Source organism: Sylvia atricapilla, chromosome 2 (genome assembly GCF_009819655.1).
Source record: "Sylvia atricapilla isolate bSylAtr1 chromosome 2, bSylAtr1.pri, whole genome shotgun sequence".
Taxonomy (NCBI): Eukaryota; Metazoa; Chordata; class Aves; order Passeriformes; family Sylviidae; genus Sylvia; species Sylvia atricapilla.
In genome coordinates, this window is record NC_089141.1 from 88,061,738 (window position 1) to 88,085,058 (window position 23,321).

Genomic DNA, 23,321 nt, shown 5'->3' on the forward strand with positions numbered 1-23,321 from the left:
TCCGTTTGCTTCCCTTATTGTGAGAGAACAGATTCATGCGTTTCATCCTGGACAATTAAATGTTGCAAGAAAGAAATCGCAGGTTTTAAAATACGGGAGATGTTTCGAGGGGGAAAAGACTCAGCATGCCAATACAAACACTTAAAAGATGTGGTTTGCTGTTGTAGCTATTACTTGTACATAGTTCTAGTATTACTTAGGGCAGTTTTGTCTTCAAAACTGAGATTTTTGTAATAGTCCACATGGCCAAGATCTTCTATCTCCTGTACCAAACTAGTCTGTGACTGAAAAGTTCCCAGACATAGAGGACTTGGTGATACCAAAATAATTCAGTGCTCAGTAACTGACTTCTAAGGATAGTGTAGCTTTCAGCCACGTCATTCATTCCCCTTTGTGTTCAGGGACTATAACCACTGGTTGTTGTTCCATAGGCGTTTTAATTGGCAAGTGACATTAATCTCAAATGCATCTGAAAATCTCATTTCATAAATTCACCAGAATAGTCTCTTTAATAACCATCTGAGGGGTTTTGTACACTGATTCTAAAAGGCAGGCGTGTTAAAAGCAGACCTATTATTGCATTCTCTCCAGAGGTCTTAATGAAATAACGGTAAAAGAACCAGCTGGGACTTCAACATGGCTTTCCATGTGGAGGGACTGGTGGCCATAATTGTCTTCTACCTGGCAATCCTGGCAGTAGGGATATGGGCTGCTTGGAAAACCAAGAACACCGGCAGTGATGGAGATCGCAGCGAAGCTATTATAGTCGGTGGCAGAGACATTGGTTTGCTAGTTGGTGGATTTACAATGACAGGTATGTAAAAAAAAAACACCTTTTTGTTTCCTAGCCAGAATGTAACTTGTCAGTTTTCCATCTGAATGAATTGCAATCTGCATGTTGAGTAATACAAAGTGGGGAAAATATATATACCTTTTATCCAATTGTTTAATGAACAACTGAATGTAGCATCATCATAAAAAAACCAAATAGCTGTAAATCTTAGAGGAAGAATATATTTTCATTAGTTTTCATGTATTTTCATTCCATATTAATCTGTAGATCAGATATGTTTGAGACAAAAGTATGGAACTAATATAGATTAATTAGAAAGTTTTAAAATAACTGTTATTGTTTTTAACACCATCCATACTTTTGCATTATTCTTGCATTTGTTTCATCTAAATAAAACAAAGTTTATAGGGAAAAAGATTGCTGGGAAGGGGAAGGTGTACAACATAAATTTACTTTTAAAAATAAAATTGGCTTAACTCCAAACTTGTAATTGTACAGATTTCAGCAAACTTATTTTATGGATTCTTTAAGCTTCTTTTTCAGCAGCTGGACAAAATAATGCATTACTCTCAATAGTAGTATCAGTAACAAAAGACTGGGTGAAGGAAGAGCTCTTCACTGATTTTGTAAACAGTGCTCTCTGACTCCCAGAGCCAGTCAAACCAGCTGTCTTACCTGGGTAAAAAGGATATTCCCAATACTGTCCAAAATCTCAAAACTTATATTATGGTATTGGAACAAAAATACATTATAGGATGAGTGAATTAGCCCACCATTATATTAAGGAAAATTAATTTTTAGGCATGCCTTTTTAAAATTATTTATTCTTAATTTATTCTAAATCCTATTCAGGCAAAGCCCTTTCAATTGTCAAATTGAATTTATTTGACTACAGTTGTTTTGCTGGTTTTCCCTTTTCTGTTTTCACAATTATCTAATAAGGAAGAGCCAGGTAAAACTTGGGCCAAAACTTTGCGTTCTTTATTTGAGAGAAATTCACATTGTTTTACAGGAGTGTTTTGCTCATTCAAAGACTGAAAAATTAGATATTGAGTGAAGAATGTTTGTAAAAGTCAATAAAGTTTGAATACAGTGAGATGTTCTACTTTTTGCACTATGCTGTAATTTGCTGTATCACAAATCCATCGGCTACTGGTGCGTAAGATATGACGAGACTCTGCTCATAGCAATAGGTGGTTAGACTGCTTTCTGCTGGATGAAATGTTTTCAAGAGCACTGAAACCAGAATATTTTGCAGAAATATTGGTTGCCATAAAGCAATAAACATTAAATCAAGGAAGTTGAGATGAAAAAAAGCATTTCCCACAGAAGTGGCTACGACTAATGGCTTTGCATATAGAAGATACAAATTCTGGTCTCCTTAATCCTATTTTGCAGGAAAATTTTGTGTAACAGCTAAAGCACAGATGAGATTGAACTAGGATTTCCTATATCTCAGGCACATTCTGTAGCCGCCACTAATTCACACCCACATGTGTTCATCCTGTATTGTGCAAGCTCTAGAGATGGCACCGTATCTCATCTTTGCAGCAGAATATCAGACTGATCTCAAAGCCTTCGGGTAGCTAAAACTGTCATGGACTTTATACTGTCAGGGCTGACATTCTTTCTCCCCTATGCCTTCCTTAAATCTGGCAATTAAAGCTTGATATGGCAACTAACCTACACTTTCATTCATAGCGAGCCACGCCTGGCGCATAAAGCAAGATCTGGGCACAAATCTGCTGAGCCAGGAGTTAGTCCGAGTTCTGTCTCAGTGAGGGTGTTTGGGGCACTCGGTTTATAGTCATAACAAAACAATTATGAAAGTAAGCTGATGAAAATCCACAATAATTTTTACAGGATGATAATTTTTACAAATTGGACACATTATTCGAGGGCATACTTGCTTTTCAAAAAATGATCGATGCTGATTTTGCACCTCACAACCATGACTATTTGCAATACATGACTATTCCAACATCGTCTTTATATTTTTCAGGTTTAATTATAAATTAGAAAGCAAAGCCTACCCCACAAATGAAAACAAGAATTGTTTTAAAGCTCTCCAGAAAGGATGTTGTTTGTATGTACATGAAGCATTTTGGGTTATGAGACAAGGCCTTATTCTTTCTTTTTTGCCTGAGACAAACTCTACAGTGTTCCACGGGTACTGGCTATGAAGGTGGCAGAAGTTTCTAGGGTTATTTAGTGGAGAGGATGACAGCACTTAGCTTATAAATTTAAAATAAAATTCAGAACATAAGCATCGAAGTCCAGATTCCAAAGTAATTATAGTTGATTTTCTAAACAACATTGAAAAATGTTAAAGCACTACCTATGAATAACAGCTGTGTGTATTTTTGGAAATATGCTATGATCTTGAAGAAGAAAGAGCTATATCAACCAGCTACTGAACTGCTGAACACGAAGCCTGTTGAAGGTTGAGTGTGTCTGCAAGTAAGAAAATGGAAAGAGTGAAAAGGTTGAATTGTGGAAGGATCACAGCAGCTAATATTAAAATGAAATAACATTGTACCATAATAGACACATTTATTCTGGGTATAATTTTTACATAATTTGAGATAAAATTTTGCTTTAATTATTAGTCTTCCTTATTTTTGTGAATGAATTTTTTAAGAAGTGATATCTGCAACAAAATTGAATGTAATTTGATTTTGGTTTTCAAGTTTAAACCTCAAAGGACATAGTTGAGATTACATAACTAAATGCTCACAAACATGGCCCGAAAGGTCTATTAATCTATTGATTTAATTTTTACATTTTCATTGGATAGAGCTACATAGTCTACCAAACTAAAAAGAAATACTGCATAATTCTATTTTATTCAAATGTATGGATGAGAATTCTCATTTTACAGAACTTGATGAGTTTATTAAATAATTTGAGTGGTCAGAAAATTGTTCCTGAGGAAGTGTCAAAAAATTCTGTTTCCTAGTATATATCAATATATACCACAAACCCAGAGATCAATTTCTCTGTCTCATAGGAACTAGAAGAAAATTTGCACTCCTTACCCTCAGTATTTGTCTGATCATTTCTTATGGTGCATGTTTTAAATGGATGTTGGTATTTGCTGCATTTTTTTCTTCTTCAAATAGCAGGCAAAGAGAAGATTAAAATAGATTACCACATTATTGCTTCCATAGATTATTAAATATTATATTCCTTTTTGCTGATTTAGGAAAAACAAAAAGAATTTCACCAAAAATAAAGGGATTAAACTAACTTTAAATTGTGGCTTAGCAAATGAGAATCAGAAAATTAATATCTAAGGTTGAAATCCCATCCTATCTTATCCCTTTATTTCATTTCTAATGTATTTACCTGTGTCAGTGTACGTGCTGACTACCCATTCACCTCCTCAGAAGAAGATATATAACACCTTCCTACAGCTCTGTGGTCCTTGACAGATGTTCCAGAACAGTCATGTGCACAGAAAAATTGATTAGCAGCAATTTTTCAAACCCCAATCCAGAAATCAAAAAATAAAATTAAATATAAACACTAAAGCCTTTATGGCACCTTACACAGCAATATCTGTCTGCAGGGCAAACAGTGGAGGGTAATGACTCCTACAACATCACACAGAAGGGAATTGACTTGATCTCCTCCAGAAGAAAATAAAGAAGCTAGGCATGGCATCTAAGTGCCCCTTGGAGAACCTCTGTAGCAACTGTTGGCAAATCAATGCTGGAACTGAAATCCCCTGTCACCACAGCTGCAGCAATGTTGGACATCTGTCATTGACTATGGGATATTATTCCTACCTGTAACCAAGTATATAATTAATGTAGAATTCATGCTTATGCATTTTCTGGGGAAAGAGACAAATATGCTTAATTTTCTAAGTATTTACTTCTTGATATTGTAGACAGTGCCTATTCCATAAGACTATGTTGCTTGAGACACAATAGGCAACACACATCCCATGTAGTCACGGATTTTTTTGTAGGGAGTGGCATCCCTCAGGGCCCCCTCAGCAAGGTTGTGGATGACACCAAGATGAGTGCTATGTTTGATACTCTAGAGGAAAGGGACCCCATACAGAGGTACCTGGCCTCGTGTAAGAGGCCACATATAAGATCCTCCACTTGGATCAGAGCAAACCCAAACATGGATACAGGGTGAGTGATGAGTGGATTAAGAGCAGCCTTGTTGAGAAAAGCTTAGAATCACCGTTGTAGAATCATCAGGATTGGAAGAGACCTTTAAGATCATCGAGTCCAACTGTCAACCCAGCACCAACACTGTAAACCTCTAAACCACTAAACCACATCACCCAGTGCCAGATCCAGACACCTCTGAAGCACCTCCAGGGACGGTAACCCCACCACCTCCCTGGGAAAGCTATTCCAATGCCTGACCACCCTAACAGTCAAAAATTCTTTTCTAATATCTAATCTGAACCTCCCCTGTCTCAATTTAAGACCATTTCCTCTTGTCCTTCCACTGCAGGCATGGTAGAAGACACTGGCCCACATCGCTACATCCTCCTATCAGGCAGCTGTAAAAAGCAATAAGGTCCTACTCTTCTCAAGACTAAACATACCCAAGTGCCTCAGCTTTTCCTTATCAGACATTTTCTAGACCTTTCATGAGCCTTGCCACCCTTTGCTGGACACACTTCAGGACTCAATGTCCTTTTTAAAGTGAGGGGCCCAGAACTGGACCCAGTGCTAGAGGTACTGAGTACAAGGGGATGATGACTTTCCTGTTGCTTGCACTATTACCATCCTGTACAGGCCAGGCTACCATTGGCTTTCTTGGCCAGCTGGGCACACGTTGGCTCATGTTCAGCTGCTCTTGAGCAGCACCCCAGGTCCTTTTGTGCTGGACCGTTTTCCAGACTCTGTCCCCAGCCTACAGCATGTGCCTGGGGTTGCTGTGACCAAAGTCTAAGACTCAGCACCTGGTCTTGTTGAACGTCATGCAGCTCGCCTCAGCCCACCTCTCTAGCCTGCAGATCAACACTCTGACCCAACTTCATGTCATCTGCCAATTTGCTAATGGTAGACTTAATCCCTTCATCCAGATAATCAGTAAAGATATTAAACAGGACTGAGCCTAACACTGATCTCTGGGACAGGCTGAGAGAGTTGGGGTTGCTTAGCCTGGAGAGGAGAAAGATCTGCGCAGACTTGATCGCAGCTTTGCAGTACCTAAAGGGGGCTTATAGAAAAGATGGGAAGCAGGGCATGAAGTGATAGGATGAGATGTAGAGGTAGAGAACTGAAAGGCAGATTTAGATTATATATTAGGAAGAAATTCTTTACTGTGAAAATGGTGATGCACTGGAACAGGTTGCCCGGAGAAGTTGTAGATGCCCCATCTCTGGAAGTGTTTAAGGACAGGTTCGACAGGGCTTTGAGCAACCTGGTCTAGTGAGTGGCATCCCTGCCTATCACTGAGAGATTAGAAATAGAAGCTTTTTAAGGTCCCTTTTAACCCAAATAATTCTATGATTCTAGAAATCTGGTAAATGAAGTATCACACTCCCCTCTATCTTAATTCTCACTGCCAAGAATCACAAAATCCAGAATGTTTGATGGCGTTTTATGTAGATTATGTCTTCTCACTCTTCTCATTAAGAATCAGCCTTAACCCTTGTTCCACATATGGAACCCATATGGGCGTCACTCACCCCTCACCTCTGTAGTACACAATAGCTCTTGACAACAAAAAGTCTACTTGTAACAGGTCTCCTTGGGTCACTTCTTTTGTTTCAGTCTTTCTCTTCATGCACACCCTTCATAAAAGTCCATTATACCATTTCCAACAACAGAATGGTCCATTCCTGTACTTCAAATTGCTGAAAGTGGGTCAACTATAATTCTCTGGTTGCCAAAGATTTTTGATTCTAAAGCCATAGTGCAATTCAGCAAAATTCCCTCTAGTAGTACTTGAGAGATATCACAGTCAAGCGGCAAAGAGTGGTTATTCAGCTCTTAATGAAATTTCTTAAGAAATTTTATTAAATTTTCTTAATTCGTTTTTCTCTCCAATTGTTTGTCTTAAACACAAAATCAAGTTTACTTGTACAATGGTGGGTGATGGGAAAATTCTTAGTAATGTTTAAGAAAAACACATTTCGAACTATTATGACTTTTTACACTCTCATATGAAAAAGTAAAGGCTTCTGACACAAACCAAAACACCATTACAAAATTCTAGGACTTGTAATGGTCTGTCTGCCCTTGTTGAAACTGCAAACTTAGATTTATAAAACTTACCCATTATACAGTAGATATAATTTAAAATTTTTTGCATGGAGTCTGCAAACAGGAAGAAGTAAACTTTATCACTTAATTTGTTATGAAGTATTTTTGCAGATGTAATCACAATACATTTCTTTGTTGGAGTTTTTCTCTCATATATACTGTTGATCCCAAATTCTCAAATGTAGAAACTTCCTTTAAAGGCAGAGAAGCAACTCATTAAGTGTCAAAGGTTAGTATATTAAAAATACTGCTTTTTGGAGAGCAAGATAAAATCAGAAATATTTGAGATAGCACATATCCCTTATGGAATATAGCTCAAGGAAGCATAAAATAAAAGAATCAAAGTTTAAAACTTATATAGCAACAAAAAAAAAAAGCACCACAACTGTACAGAGAAATATTTCAATAACTCAGAGTTTATTGATACGCTTCAAGTAGCAACAATTAAAATTTACCAAGGTTTAAAATGGCTTTTTTTTTTTCCATGAAGGTCCTGGTAAATAATGCATTCATTAAACTTTTGTCTAATTTAAATGTTCTTCTTCAGACTCGCCCTTATACCTCTCTTTCATTTGTACTAACACAAACAAAACAGTAAATAGGTAATGGGGGACTCATTCGCTGTCTATATGGCCTCACATCTTCGTTGACTATACAGAGACTTAGACACCTTCATGATTGCCTCAGTCCATTTTATTTCTTTTTTCATATGCTTCATAGACTGTAAATTCAAATTAGGGCTGCCTTTAATGAAAGGATGCAATTTGTATTGTTCATTTGTATTGTTGTAAAGGAACAATTTGTATTGTTCATTTAATAAAAAATAACCATACATAATGACCATTTTATTATACAATGTGTGAGCTTTTCTTTCTTTGTGGACTTTGAAGACTTTTCCATCTCTTCCTTTTCAGCCACGTGGGTTGGAGGAGGTTACATCAATGGGACAGCAGAAGCTGTGTATGTCCCAGGCTATGGTCTAGCTTGGGCTCAGGCCCCAATTGGATATTCCCTTAGCCTGATTTTAGGTAAGCAAAGATTAAAACTTATAGTCCCTCATTTTAAAGAGTTCTGATGTCAAGTCCATTCTCTGAAATGTAAAAACTAGGGTCTGATAAAAAGTTGCTGAGGTAAACTGGATCCTTTCTGCTGGTACGTTTGGCTATTGAAAGATAACAGAAAATCTCTATAAATGGTTTGATATCTCAAGTTTCCTCAACTCCTTGTCAAGATCTATTTGATTATTATAAATATATTTGGGGGGGGCGGGGGGTGGGGGTGTGGGGCAGGTTAGAGGTTGGGGAGATGTGTTTAGATTATCAATACCAAGTTGTATATATTTAAGTTTTCTTTATTTGCCTATATGATCTGGAATATGACCCAGGTGCCCAGGTATCAGTGCATCTATAAATCTTGGAGTAATACAAATATCCTTTTGAGTCAGCAAAATGCTTATACTTTGTAGAATCTAGGTAGCTTTTCTAATTTTGTGTAGGAAGTATGTATCAATATTTCCTTAAACTGGAAACTATTTCCTTAAAACTGGAATGTGCAAGCTCTTAAAAATAGTACAAAACTCTAAATCACATGTCAGAATGCAGATGTAGAATCCTGATATATGCAGGGTCAGAGTGTAATATACAGGCAGCATTAGAAGTTTTAATGCTGCAATAATGATGCAACTGTTTAAAAAGCATGTTGTTATAGAAAAGAAGATCCTGTGTTTTTCATATTTCCTTAACATGACTGATATACTCCCCTTGCTAATATTGCTTGACCTCTCAGTCTATTCTGAGTGTGTTCTCAGAGTCCTCCTACCTAACCTGTCCCTTTGTTTCCTTTGGTTGCCTATCCAGAGCCTCTTTCACGTTTTATCTTTTCCTATACAACTTGTTTTCTTTCCTCCTTCTTTTTGCCCATTGAAAATGCTTTCCAATGGCCTGTCTTAGTTATCCTCACTTCCCAGGCTGAAAATTTCCCCACTAGAAAATGTTCCTCTCTGGCATGTGCAGGCCAGCTCCAGTTCTGGCAGTGGTTGCCATCCTTGAGAACAGCTCTGCCTCCAGTGAGGGAAGCAGTGACTGTAGAAGTCTGCCTGGAGATCAGATGGTGTCATTATGAGCTCATGAGGGTCACAATCCATCGATGTCATTAACCAACTGCAAAGACTGGAGTCAAAACCATCTTCCTGGCTCTCAGCCTCTGCAGAATTGACACAAATTAACAATAGTCTAGAAGAGCTAGCCTCTCTGCTTGTTTTCAGCTGTTTACAGACACCCAGACTTGTTTTCCTGAAAATTATAATGGCCACTGCAAAGAAAAAGAGTCCATATGTGTAACCATGTATTTCTCTGCAGAGCACAGAGAGTAAAGAATTTCTGTAGCCATGATCTGTACATGAAGGTTTGAGGGGAGGAATTCTTTATCCTTCTTTTAAAAATAAATCATCAAATTTATTAATACAAGGCTGGGAGAAATATTAATGCTTCAGACAGGAAGCATTTAAGATTGATGTAATCTCCCTGTTTGTTCCCCATATAATTTTATTTTCCTTATTTTTTTCAAGCAATTTAGTTTTAAAGGTTAGGATATCTCCTATTTTCTTTGATAGATGTTTGAACATCCTAATAGATTATGCTTTTTTCTTCTTTAATTGTCTTTTGCAATGGTGGCATAACAAATGGAATAGGAAAAGGTTCCATTACCAAACCAATCATCACCAAAAATAAAAATGGTGAAGGGTTTCTGCACCTACCTGCCTAAACACAGCATTCACATAAACACTATAAATTGGGATGTCAGTGACCCAGTACCTTCTGTTCAGGCAAATTGATGAAATGAATATGAGTTATAAAAGGCAATATATAGAAATATGAAAATCTTCTGCACAATATGATGAATGAATGGCATATCTTGTCATGAGGAACCTAACTAAGGGTTGCCAAATGCCATACAGTATATCTTGTTGGGAACTGACAGGGTTTCCAGTTTATTATTATACCTTATACAGCAGTTTTCCTGTGGTAGAAGTCTACTTGGATATAGTCATGTGCAGATCTCAACTATACAGGTTTCATTACCAGGGCTCTTTCAGCTTTCCTGAGATAGGTTTTTTTGTTTTTTTGTTTTTTTTTTTTTTTTTTTTTTTTTGTTTGTTTTTTTTTTTTTTTTCCCCAAGATAGAAGGAATTTGAGGTGGGGACATTTATGTACATATCCAGCCCATATACCAGCTAGGCTGAGCAGAATTGTGATACATCAAAATTCCTGAACATACATAAATGAAATAACTGTATGACAAATACATGTGGAATCTGACATGGGCAGAACTCAGGAAACCTCTGACCTATCCTGCAGGTGTAGTAAAGGTGTTTCAAACATACATAATAAATCTGAATTGTCCTGAAAGAATCAGATTTGCTGTGTGTGTACTAAACCACATGTGAAATTCTATTTCTGATGCAGGAATCTCAGACTGTTTTATTTTTAGAGTAGGACTGTGTGAAACTTCATGCGGGATTCTGGTCAAAGAATCAACAGGATTAGGTGGAAAAGCCATTCTCTTAGACTAATCCAAAATTAGACAAAACTCTGACAGCATCCATAATGGGAGATTACATAAACTGAGCCAGAAAAAGTAAGACAAAGCCTTTTTTTAAAATTATCAGACTATAGATATTAATGGAGCGCGTGTATTTAAGTAATTCTGTAGACATATGTAAAAGTTTCCAGAGGATGTTTTAACTGTACTTTTTACTTACAAACAAACAAACAAACAGTATTAGTGAAATTTTTATATCTTTAACTGACAGTGAATGCTTTATCCTATAATGGTAATGCATTTCTAAACTGCGGCTGGTGTCTTATGCTGCTTTTTCTTTGTAGGTGGCCTTTTTTTTGCAAAACCCATGCGATCCAAAGGCTATGTGACGATGCTGGACCCTTTTCAGCAGATTTATGGAAAAAGGATGGGAGGACTACTGTTTATTCCAGCTTTAATGGGAGAAATGTTTTGGGCTGCTGCCATCTTCTCTGCCTTAGGTAAGGAACAAACAGTATAAATATTAATTTATTACAGGTAGAAATTATTAAGACTATCAGAAATGCATTAAAATTTTGGTTCCAAATGGTAACTATTTAAGCCAAATGAGTCAGACTGCGACATTTCTAAGAACCATGCTAACTAGCAAATAAATCCAGTAATGTTACCCCTTTATTATTTTGATAAGGGAAAGACATGCAAATTATCTATTCATTTTCATGTACCTTTAAGTTACCCCTTTTCAAAGAGCATGAAAGGATCTAGGAAAAAATTTCTGTTAATAGTGAGGGTGACATAAGTGGTTGCAAGTGCCTCTTTTGTGTCAAATCTGACCCAGCTTTCTTCTACATCTCTGGGATGACAGAAGCCAGTCAAAATTTTGCTTAAAAATGCTGATATGTAACAGCATTTCCAATGCATGTAAACAGAATAATCCTTTACATATAGGAGATCTACATATACAGAACATTCCATAACACAAATAATAGAAGTAAACCAGATGCTGATTGATAAATTAAAGAATTCTTTAATTCTAAATGGCTTTCTTCTTGACAAAATGAAGAAAATTCTTTGGATCCAAGAAAGGATTTGAAGAATTAGTGAAACTATGACTCAGTAGAAAATCACTCAACTACTCATCCAGTCCTGAAAAACAAATCAGCTTCCAGGGTTTTTAATTATATTTCAGGCCTGAATTTAGCAACCCCTTTAAGAACAGAGAAAGCTCTTGAGTTGAAGCACCAGTAATTGACTTTTACCAAGTAATCATTCTAATAATGCACATGCATGTGGTAATGCCTTCTAGCATAAGCTATTTTAAAAAAAAATAAACTTTGAAGGTACTCTCCAACTGCGCTCTGATGAACTGCAAAGCAATGGGGAGCTTGTTTACCACAATTTCATCACAAAATCCTTAAAAGACTAAGAAAAATTGCATGCTGAGGTGATAGGAGTTGAATAACTTGAATAACACTCAGAGTATTTGGAATATTTTTGATTAAGCACAAACCATTCTCTTTCATTTCAGCACAAGTGGTGTGAATACCTTTCTAGATTTATATAACAGCCAACAGTTAAAGATTGTCAATGGTTATAAAGATCATCGAAGATTCTGATTTTAACTATTCTGTGGATAATCTAGTTCCTTTTTCACACCTATCCTCACTAATGCATGTTTAATCCCAGTACTCTTCACTACTTGATCTTCATCACGACTCCTTGCTTGGCAGGGTTCTAGATGTGAAACACTGATCTTATAGTGGTAGAAGAGATCTGAGCTTCTAATTCTTAAGCACAAAAACTTTGAAGGCTCATTGTACAGCAAAAGCCACATCTGTCAGCTCCCAGAAGCTCTTATATTTCCACATCATCTTGTCTTTCTTCCAAATACATGATCCAGAATATCCATCTACAATAACTCCAAGCGCTAATAGTAGTTGCAAGATGTTTCATTTAAATCATCCTAATTAGAGGGAGAGGAAATTTTTAAAAATGGTCTTAAAACACTGCAATCACTTGAAATAGCTAATACATCTAAGGGAAATGTATGGCCATCCTGATAGGTGCTGGAGGGGCAGTGCAGGAGGACACAAGCTATTCAGGAGGTTTCTCGAGTGCAGTGGCAGCTACTTTCTAACACAAATCATCAGGGAGCTGATGTAGAGAGGTGCTCTGTTGAACCTGTTACTTAGACACAAGGAAGAACAAGTCAGAGGTATAACGGTCAAAGGCAGATTTGGCTGCAAAGTTCATGAAATGGTGGAGTTCATGGTCCTGAGAAGGAAGAACAAGGCAAATATCACAATGGCAACCACAGACTTCAGAGGAGTAGAGTTGGGCCTCTCCAACATTCTGCTTGGAAGAATCCTGTGGGAGACTGTCCTGGAGTCAAGAAGAACAGGTTGATATTCAAGGATCACCTCCTCCATGCTCAGGGCACCTGGTAGCAAAAGATGTGGAAAAGGCTGAGGTATTCAGTGCCTTTTCTGCTTAATTCTTTGCTGGTAAAACCAGTTTTTAGGAATCCCAGGACCCTGAGGAGCCTGGGAAAGTCTAATGCAAGGAAAACTTGCCGGACGAGAAGCAAGTGAGGAAACTTTAAAATACACTGTACAGACACAGTTTCATGGGACCTCATGGGGTGCATCCTGAAAGTGCTGTGGCAGCAGGTGGTAGTGCTGAAGGAACATTCTCAGTATCCTTCTGAAGACTGTGGCAATGAGGGATGTGCATAGCTGGTTTCCCCAGACAGAACAAGGGAGTGTAGTCCTTACAGACTTGGGCAACATAAGGAAGTGCTGTTGGGAGCCTTCTCTCCCTTGTTTCCTAAGAACCTGCAAAATGACAGATGCCAAACTTAGACCAACAGGAGCATCTCTTTTCCCATTCCCTTCAAAGGGGCAGAAAGGATGTGCAGAATATAGAGGGGGGGAATTGTTAGTGTTGTTATTGAGTATTAGACCAGAACCAATATATGCTACTTACCAACGGTGAGCCTTCTCATCAGTCATGTTGTAATAAACACACTAACACACAGTGCTTTGCTTTTCCCCTTAGGTGCAACTATAAGTGTGATCATTGACATTAATGTCAATATTTCAGTCATTATTTCCGCCCTGATTGCCACTATGTACACACTTATGGGTGGGGTTTATTCTGTGGCCTATACCGACGTAGTTCAGCTCTTCTGCATCTTCCTGGGACTGGTAAGTTTGGGGGGTTATGCCTTATTTTGTCAAGGATTTTGCCCTGAACAGCTAGATTGGCCAAGTGCATCCTGGGGTGTACCAGGCAGAGCATTGCTAACTGGTCAGACTCACAAAGTGCTGACTAGAAAAAGGCTGCATTTGCATCATTGTACAGCCTGTACTTTGGAAATAGTGCTGTCCAAGAGGTCTGATTCTTTGGCTCTTTTCCAGCCAGTCTGGCAGTCCAACCACTCTTGCAATTTTCCTCTAGAGTATACATCTAACTCAGAACAGGACTGGTGCAGACTCCTTTCCTGTCTGTCTATAGGACTGTGACTCAGGCACTGGAAGGAGGCATCATAGGAAGCTGTCAGCAAAGTATTCCAGAAACGCTGTCACTGGACCTGCAGAGTTGATGCTCTACTGCTTCTCTTCTCTGTGGTTATCACCTACACAGCTTAGTTAACCTCCTGTTGACTTAATTAACTTTCTTGGTTTTTCCCCCATTTTCCTCCACCACCCCTGGCAACCGTAATATAAGAAGTCTCACCAGATGTCTTGGCTATTTTAATGTGGTAGTGTGAATACCCATAATCAGCTATCAGCGATATGCTAGTGGGTAGCCTTTTATTTACTGCTGTTCTTTAAGCCCTATATTGAAAAGCATCAGTGTGACAGAGTCCAGATCACAAGGGTGAAATCAAAGAAGCCACCGGCTCTGTTTGCCAGTGGCAGTAATAGACAGTCACAGGTGCTAAAATAAACAGGGTGGCTCAAGATGAAGGAACCAAAGGTCACCTTGGGGGACTGGTGTTCTTTGCTTTCAACAGAGTTCTTGTGCAGCTCTAGGGAAATTGCTTCAGCCGGTGTTTACACAGGGGGTCATTAACCAGCCCTCTGTGTGTGCTTACTCCATGGCATCTTACTGTGAGGACTATAAGTGATTTAAGTGATTTAATAGAAATGGTGCTAAATAGCCTGAAAAAGCAAATCTGAGTTCCAACTGGCCACCTCAAATAAAAAGTTACTCCAGACCTTCCCTCGTATCATTGTTCTTCATCTGAACAGCAGGGAAAATACTGTCTCTTTCCCTAACATAAATGTTAATATTTGTGAAACATTAAGTTTCTAGGGATGGCATGCATTACAAAAGTTCTCAAAACTGGAGATAAATTAAAGTACAGAAATGGTCTTCCAGTGTGATCAACTCATAAACCACTAGAGAGCCTGATCCCATGGGAATAACATTAAAATCAGCATGAATCTGATGGGGGATGGGAAGAAAATGAAGGTTGTACGGGAGTCTTCCAAATTATTAGATCTATAGGTAGTGTTTAGGTGGTATAGATAGTGTTCTGTTTAATTCAGGTTGGGCTCTGTATATAATTTCCCGTTTGAAATAAACAGCAATAATGTAATGCTGAAGAACCCATGTTCATGAACTCAAGAGTGTTATCAGTGTGGCTGAAGAGTCAGTATCTAAATAGCTATGTTATAGGGAGACAGGTTTAGATGAGATGGGCCACTCTCACAGTAGATGTCACAGCAGAGGATGGCACAGGTTCAGTTATCCCAGCTTCTCCTCAAGGCTCTGGAGCAGTTTTTACTTGCACTGTCACGGACCTTTGCTGCTCCTTCCTATAATGTCTGGTTTCTCTCCTGCTCTTATCCAAGACAAAAGGCTTGTTATAATCACCCCTGTTCCTCCTTTCAGCCACAGCTTTTTCCTTAGGCTTCCACAACCTCTACCTCAGCCACTCCATGTGCATCCTTGTTTTATTCTTTATGGTCTCATGTAGCACCTCTCCTTCCTTCCTGACTTTCCTGTACCCACACCTGCAATTCTCATCTCTTCATATTTATCTTTCCTGAGCCTGTATCCCCACTATTAACTACCTCTTCAACTCATCTGTATTATTAATTCCCTATTCTAAACTCTATATTTTCCCAAATAATTCCCAGGAATAGTTCAGGGCTGTCATTTTTGGCAGGAAAAGGAGTCTCAATATACAGGTGTAAATGATGACATCCCAGTAAACTGCAAGGCCAAAGAAAGTGTCTCGATTTGTTTTATTTATTAATGGAAAGGTAGTCTTTGAGACCATAAAGAGCTAGGTTACTGTGAGGAACTGGAATGGTTCACAAAAGGTCATAAAGTATTTGCAATACAGTACTGATTAAATCCTGGGAAGTGGCATGCAAACTCCAGATGGACTTTTAGACATTTATTCTACTGAAAATCTCAGCAGAGTATGGCCAAACTGCATCTGTTCAGAAGCTCATCCCTTGGATGTTTGACAATTGAGATTCAGAAAGCGGATGAAATAATCTGTTTGACATCCTTGTTCCCACTGAATTTCTCAGGAAAGAGTGTATTAATATCCATTAATTTTGACAATATGTTTATTTTCCCCTCAAAATGTCTTGAAGATATTTGAAAAATTTTGTTGCTTTTTCACAGAAAAGCTCAGGCAGAAATTGAGAAGGGAGTTTTTCTGTCCAACTGCTTAAACTGGCAAAGTTTAACTGAGAACAGAATCTTATGGTACAGGATAAAAAGCCTGAATAACAGGCAGTGCTACAAAATATTCCTCATACATTATTGCAATAATGGTGTGGCAAAATAGAGAAAGATGTTTGACTTTTCCCCTCCCTGCTCCTGTTGCCCCTATACACTTAACTGTGATCAGCTGTGATTGTGGCCATCTGTGTGGTTTTGGAAATCACTGGATCCTTAGGGATGCTGTACTTGTGATGATCTAGTCCATATAGCACAAAGCCTGGTCTTCAGCTCGGTTGGAGCTGCTGAGTGTCTCCTCCACAGAAGGTCAATGACTTACACAATTTCAAAATGGCTTTGCAAATAAATGCGCATAAAGTCAGTTGATGAAGGAATTGGACCTCCTGGCAGAAACCATCACTGGGAAGACTTTTTGATTTAGGTAAGAACCAAAGAGACTGCAAATGGTCAAGAGACCCCTAGAAAACATCTGCAAGACACAGAAGTGCTGTAACAGTGGGCTAATATTAGTACTAGAGGAAGAGAGATGAGGCTGCACCAACAGCAATCCTGTCTTTTCACAGTCTTCCAATACTTCATTTGGTATTGAATTAAAAATGAACTCCCAAGCCTTCCTCAGATGTGATGTCTTACACTTGTATGCTGCCAGGTCCTGATGCTGTTACATGAAGATTTGTATGTAAATATTTCTCTGCTATGTGGTCCAGGAAAGAGTGTAAACAGCATATGAAGAGGTTAGGTAAAATAAAACGTTGTATAAATGTGTCTTTGCTGCTGATTTTGCAGTTTCCATTGATTAATTCTCTGCTCACACTCTCCAAGACACAGATGAGCTATCCACTACCAAGATTTCATTACCTGGATTTCAGAGATGTTCCACCTGCACATAAGATCACTTTTTGCAAGTCATATTGACAATTTAGTATTCAATCTGTAGCAAGCAAGAATAAGAAAGCTAGACAAGTGTTAATAATAAAATTTCACAGATTGGGAATATCTTCTTTAGACCTGAGCACATTGTTTCTCTTTGGTTACAGTGGATCAGTGTCCCCTTTGCCATGTCCCATCCTGCAGTAACAGACATTGGGCTCACGGCTGTGCATGAGGTGTACCAAGCACCTTGGCTTGGATCTATCAACTCACTTGACATTTACACATGGTTGGACAATTTCTTTTTACTGGTAAGTTGTGATTTGTATGAGGGAGTGAAGCATTTAAGCACTTACACCATGCTACTGTGACAGCTGAAAATAATAGTCTAGTTAAGACTTTCTATCAAACTGAAAACTTTTACCCTCTTGACTTCTGCTTAATATTTCTGCACTTTTGAATGATTTCAGTGACATATCAGCCAGCATTGCCAGGAATGCAATTTAAATATCATCAGGCTGAAAGAGCTGACATGTTAAAATTAAATAAAAGTGTGCAGCTAATGCTTAACTGATGTCATTGTTGGCAGAGGAACTCATATATTGCAGAAGGCCATAAATACATTATACAAATTATTAAATATGCCTTAGGTATAGGTGAACAAAAAGCTATGCAGAGATAGATAGCAGAATGGATAAATTCATACATGCACACATGCCAGAATGAACCAAGGTCTTTCATTATTTAATACCTATATATTACATATGGGATCAGTGGTTATTAAGTGCTTTCCATTAGAGGATCTAAAACACATGCTAACATTTTCCATTCTCAGTGTCCCTATGCAAATTTACGCTGGTTTTATTATCATGTTGTACTTTGGGATTACATTTTCTGGCTTTTTTTTTTTTAAATCCTCTCAGCCAAAAATTTTCAGGGTTTTTCAATAATTGATCTATTAAAACACATTGTTTTGTTCAGCATTCTCTCAGAGATCCAAAGTATGACATTAGCTCAAATGGCTGTATTCTCTCCTGTAAGCCCAAAGGTTTTATTTCTGCTGTTGAGGAAAGGAAAGGTCTGATATTGCCAAATATGACACATTTTCTTTTCGTCTTGTCTGTTTCATTATAGCTAAAGAAATTTACACATTCTTGCAAAGCTTTGATAAAGGAACATTATTATCAAGGCAGCAAAGAAAAACAGTCATAAATAGCAAGTCAAAAAACAGACTTTTCTGTGAAACATTAATTTAGTCCCTATGTGTGCATGAAGCTATATGAAACACCTGTATACACACTTTCTGGTCCAAATGCCTCCTGCCCCATTTAGTGTATAGAACTGGGTTATGAAATTTTCTTGGTTTTCTTTTCATGCTGTTTAGAGACAGAGATTTGGTTACTTAGTGGAGACTATTCAAATCCTGCTCTCAGGACAGAATTGTTAGCACTCGAGTTTCCAACTTGCGGTAGTACTCTTCTGTGTCATATTTTGCAGAAATGATTTTAAGTCAAATCAGGATCTTTAGTTACACATCCAAATAAAAGATAAGGGTTTTTAACCGTAAAACAAAACTTTTCCTTCTTTTGGCTTTGTCTTCCATTTCTATTGGTATTGTATTTGCTTAAGGCAATGGGAGAATAATTTTTCAGATTCCGGAGTTCAATGTATACAAAATGTCTCGCCTTCTGTAATTGACTACATGCATTCACAAAGTCTAATATCAGAGTCTAATCTAATTTTAGTGGAGGTGGAATATTGGAGGGTAAATTCTTCAGATATGAAATATGAAAAATAGTACTTTTCATAAAGCTTTATCAAGTCAGAAGACTTGGGGGCTATAGAGACTATGAAAGTGCAAAGTCTTGATGCTAATTATATAAAAAAAAAAAAAACTTTGTCTAAAAGAATGGGATTTAAGTGGACTTGCACTGGTTTGATGTTGCTTGTGAGAATGAAAGTTTCAGTTATTACTGGCTGCCTGATATTCAATAAATAAATTTAAATTAGCAATATGGCTTTCAGCATTCAAATGATCCCTGTACATGTTCTCTATTCGGTGATAGTAAAATGATTTAGCTACCTGAAAATCACAGCATGCTGTTGTATTTGCAGACATTAGGAGGAATTCCATGGCAAGCATATTTCCAGAGAGTTCTTTCCTCATCTTCTGCCACATATGCTCAAGTTCTGTCATTCCTGGCTGCTTTTGGCTGTATTGTGATGGCTATTCCTGCAGTACTGATTGGTGCAATTGGAGCATCTACAGGTAAACAATTAAAAATCAGTAGTACAATAAATAGAAAATGAATAGTTCAATAAGTGTGTGAAAATAAATCTTGTGTTAGACATAGGTGACATACAGGTTAGATAGCCAGGTGGCATCATTTTTCAACTCATGATTCCTTCAACAGAAGACTACAGAGAAAAATCATGTTGTAGAATATTTCTCCCAAAGGAAATTGTTCCTACCACAGTGGATGAAATTAAATAATTTTGTGCTTTCTAGATACAGATACAACACTTCTGTTCAGTGTTTGCATTAGATTCTGGTACTTTTGTTTGGTTGTAACAGTAATAATGGGGAATGGCTGAGGAAGCCGTGGTTATTCAGCCTGGAGAAAGAGACTGAGGGAAGACATTTTGCCCTCTACAACTACCTGAAAGAAGGTTGTAGCAAGGTGCATCTTCCATGTAACAAGCAACAGGATGAGAGGAAATGGCCTCAAGTAGCAACAGAGGAGGTTTAGGATGGATATTAAGAAAAATGTGTTCACCAAAAGGTTTGTCAAGCGTTGCAACAGGCTGCTCAGGGAAGTGGTGGATTCACCACCTTGGAGCTATTTAAAATATTTGTAGATGTTGCTCTTGGGGATGTGGTTTATTTGTGGGCTTGAAGTGCTGGGCTAATGATTCAACTCAATGATCATAAAGGTGTTTTCCAACCTAAATTATTCTTTGATTTATCAGAAATTTCTTACCTTGACCAATATATCCTTGTCAAGGTTTTCTTTGTCATAGTAAGAGTGATCTGTCACCGTGATTTTTCAGCCTTCTGATGTTTTACGTTTCTGTACTGGAGTTTCTCACGAATTGTAAGATAAACAAAAAGTGATGTTTTGTAAATAATGCATTCCTTTCCAGGGGGAAGGACAAATTGATGGACTTCTGGTTTGACCAGTGGGGTCAGAGAGGTGTCAACCTTGTCCCCCAGTTGCTGGTCAAACTCCAAACCCTATTTAAACCCTAAACCCAAAATAGACTGCCTTCTTTCTTCTTTCTCGTCTCACAACCTGAAGGTGTGAGTGTAATCTTTTCATATCCATCTGGCAACAGTGATCCCCATCACGGTGACTGTGTAGCTGAACTGTAAAAATTATTCTGTTAGAAGTGTTTACATTGCTTTGAGCCCTGTCTGTAATCCAAAAGAGTAGTTGAATACATCACAAAAATACATGGATCACAGACATATTTTATTAAATAAAACTACATTTATGAGCAATTTAAAGTTTATTTCAGAGACAAGCAAAAATGCTGAGCTGAACTGAATCTGCCTATCAGAAACTAGTGTGACACTGCCTCTCTGAAATGCCATCAGTCTGGTCCTAGTTACACTTTGTTCACTGAATGTGCATGAAAATGTGGTAATGTGAATAGCTTGCTACATGTGAAGTCAAGAGGTGCTGTGGCTGCTGCTGTTACTGATAAGATACTGGTGTCCATATTGCAGCTTGGAACCAGACTGAATACGGTGTCCCTGACCCCAAGAGCAAAAAGGAAGCAGATATGATTTTACCCATCGTGCTGCAGTACCTTTGCCCAGTCTATATCTCACTCTTTGGCCTCGGTGCTGTATCTGCTGCTGTGATGTCCTCAGCTGACTCCTCAATTTTATCAGCAAGTTCTATGTTTGCTCGGAACATCTACCAGCTTTCCTTTCGGCAAAATGTGAGATAATGTTTTTGGTTTTACTTTTAGAGAAAATTTTAGGTGAGACCTTAACTAGGTGATACTTGGACTATTATTTCATAATGAAATACCTCTTTCATGTTCCTGCCTATAACTAGAAAAAAAATTTAATTACTAACAGTATGTTGAACAAACTGAAAATCATAAAAATAATTACGGTTGTGACTGATGACAGAAATGAAAAAGGTGGCTTGCGGAGGGCAGCTGTCAAGACTTCTTATGGAACTGCAATTCATCCAAACAGCTAATTACTGTTGCTACAAGCTTAAGTTCTACTTAAATCCTTCACAAAATGAGACATTTTTCTAATCCTTCATTTATTGAGAAATCATTTGGCAACTGAATGGTCTAATGAGTTGGAGTTTTTCTTAGGAAACAGAGAAGAAGAAATTCTGATGCTGACAGGTTTTTTTCTAGTTGAGCCATATCACAATTCTATTTAAAAGTTATTTCTTACACTGCTGTTTTTTCTCTTTGACTCATCATCAAGCTTTTTGCTATGTTCAAAGAGTAATGGCTTTTGGAATGGCAACCGTAACACTTAGGGCTTTTTCTCTGAGTTTGAGATTGAAATAAGATATTAGTTTGTAATTATTATTGAATGAATCATGAAAAGCTTTCTTTTACAATTCAGTACTTTATATTGACTGTATATAAGTGTAGACATACATGCATAGACATGAAAAAACCATCTAACACTGCCCTTTTTTTTGCAGGCTTCAGACAGGGAAATTGTGTGGGTCATGAGAATCACTATTCTTCTGTTTGGAGCATCAGCAACAGCAATGGCACTGCTGGCTTCGTCAGTGTACGGCCTCTGGTACCTCAGCTCTGACCTCGTTTATATCATCATATTCCCCCAGCTCCTGTGTGTGTTATTTATTAAAGGAACCAACACTTACGGTGCCATTGCAGGATACCTCTTTGGCCTTGTCCTCAGAATAACTGGAGGAGAGCCGTACCTCTACCTTCAGCCCTTGATCTTCTACCCTGGCTGGTATCAAGATGACAACAATCTCTATATCCAGCGATTCCCATTTAAAACCCTTTCTATGCTCACTTCCTTCGTTACTAATGTCACAGTCTCCTATTTAGCCAAATACCTATTTGAAAGTGGGACTTTGCCTCCAAAGCTGGACTTCCTTGATGCTGTTGTTGCCAGATACAGTAGAGAACACATGGACAAAGCGACTCTTGTAAAAAGTGACAATATTGTATTAAATGAACTTGCACCTGTGAATCCACGGCACAGTCAAACTTTGAGCTCAACTTTCACAAACAAGGAAGCCTTCAACTACGTTGATTCAAGTCCAGAACTGTCCAACACTGAAGATAATTAAAAAATCTTGTAACCACAGGCAAAACAATGAGAAGCAGGATATTGTACAAATAATAGTGAGAAGCATTTTGTCAGAAGAAAAGCAAGAATTGGGAATAAAATGCCGCTGCACATTCTTAAGCTGTTTCTGGGAGCAGGACTATCCCATGGGAGGAACTCTTTTCTGCTATTATCTAATATGTTGGATTAGATCACAGAGCATATATTGAATGTATACTAAAGTATACACTCAATTCCATTCCATCCATCCAGAGCTACATACTGTACAATTTAAAAAATATTTAAAATTTAAAATATAGCTAGAAGAAAATGTGCAACAGTTCTTAGCTAGGATATCATATGAAGAGATTATAGTACAGCAAATCTGAAATATTATCACTCAGCATTTTATTGGCATTAGGTGAAAATATATTGCCACAGCTATAAGTGATTTATTACTAAAGAGCTAGTTGCTTGAGCAAAGAAAGATAGATAACTTCCCTGGGGTTTTGGTCTAGTAATTTTTTCCTCATAAAGAAATTTAAATAATACAACCTAGTATTTTATTATTTGTATGAGACAGTAAAATGCACAAATAGTAATAAATTCCTTATAGGACTGCTAAACATGATATATTAATTTTTAAAAGTTAAAATTAAATCACTGGTTTAAAATTTCTATATCTGATATAAGACAACCTCAAGTAAAATATGTTAATATAGGTGTTCGCTTCCTTTTTCTGTGGTTAGTGACTCACCAAAATTCTTAGAGCAATAACTGGAGTTGAAATTCAGCTTGTCAAAAATGGCTCTTATAGAAAAGCGTAAACTAGATAAAACTTTTCAGTCTTGGGAGAAGAAGCCTTATCTTGATTTATCAT

At 37.7% G+C, this 23,321-nt stretch overlaps 1 protein-coding gene across 1 annotated transcript; it reads left to right on the plus strand.

Moving 5' to 3' along the window:
• Nucleotides 1–618: 618 nt before the first annotated feature.
• SLC5A7 (solute carrier family 5 member 7) lies at nt 619–22,721 on the plus strand. Its single transcript, XM_066339925.1, has 8 exons — nt 619–814; nt 7,950–8,063; nt 10,920–11,075; nt 13,633–13,781; nt 17,322–17,465; nt 19,270–19,423; nt 20,885–21,102; nt 21,840–22,721. Exons 1-8 carry the CDS (start codon nt 637–639, stop codon nt 22,461–22,463), a joined length of 1,737 nt encoding a protein of 578 aa, XP_066196022.1. The 5' UTR covers nt 619–636; the 3' UTR covers nt 22,464–22,721.
• Nucleotides 22,722–23,321: the final 600 nt, after the last annotated feature.

What these genes read in the sequence shown, in the direction of transcription:
- SLC5A7 (XM_066339925.1), top strand. Translation starts at nt 637, where the DNA reads ATGGCTTTCCATGTGGAGGGACTGGTGGCCATAATTGTCTTCTACCTG. An exon ending in TGGACAATTTCTTTTTACTG is followed by an intron (nt 17,466 to 19,269) that starts GTAAGTTGTGAT and finishes TTGTATTTGCAG; the next exon opens with ACATTAGGAGGAATTCCATG. An exon ending in AGCTTTCCTTTCGGCAAAAT is followed by an intron (nt 21,103 to 21,839) that starts GTGAGATAATGT and finishes TTTTTTTTGCAG; the next exon opens with GCTTCAGACAGGGAAATTGT.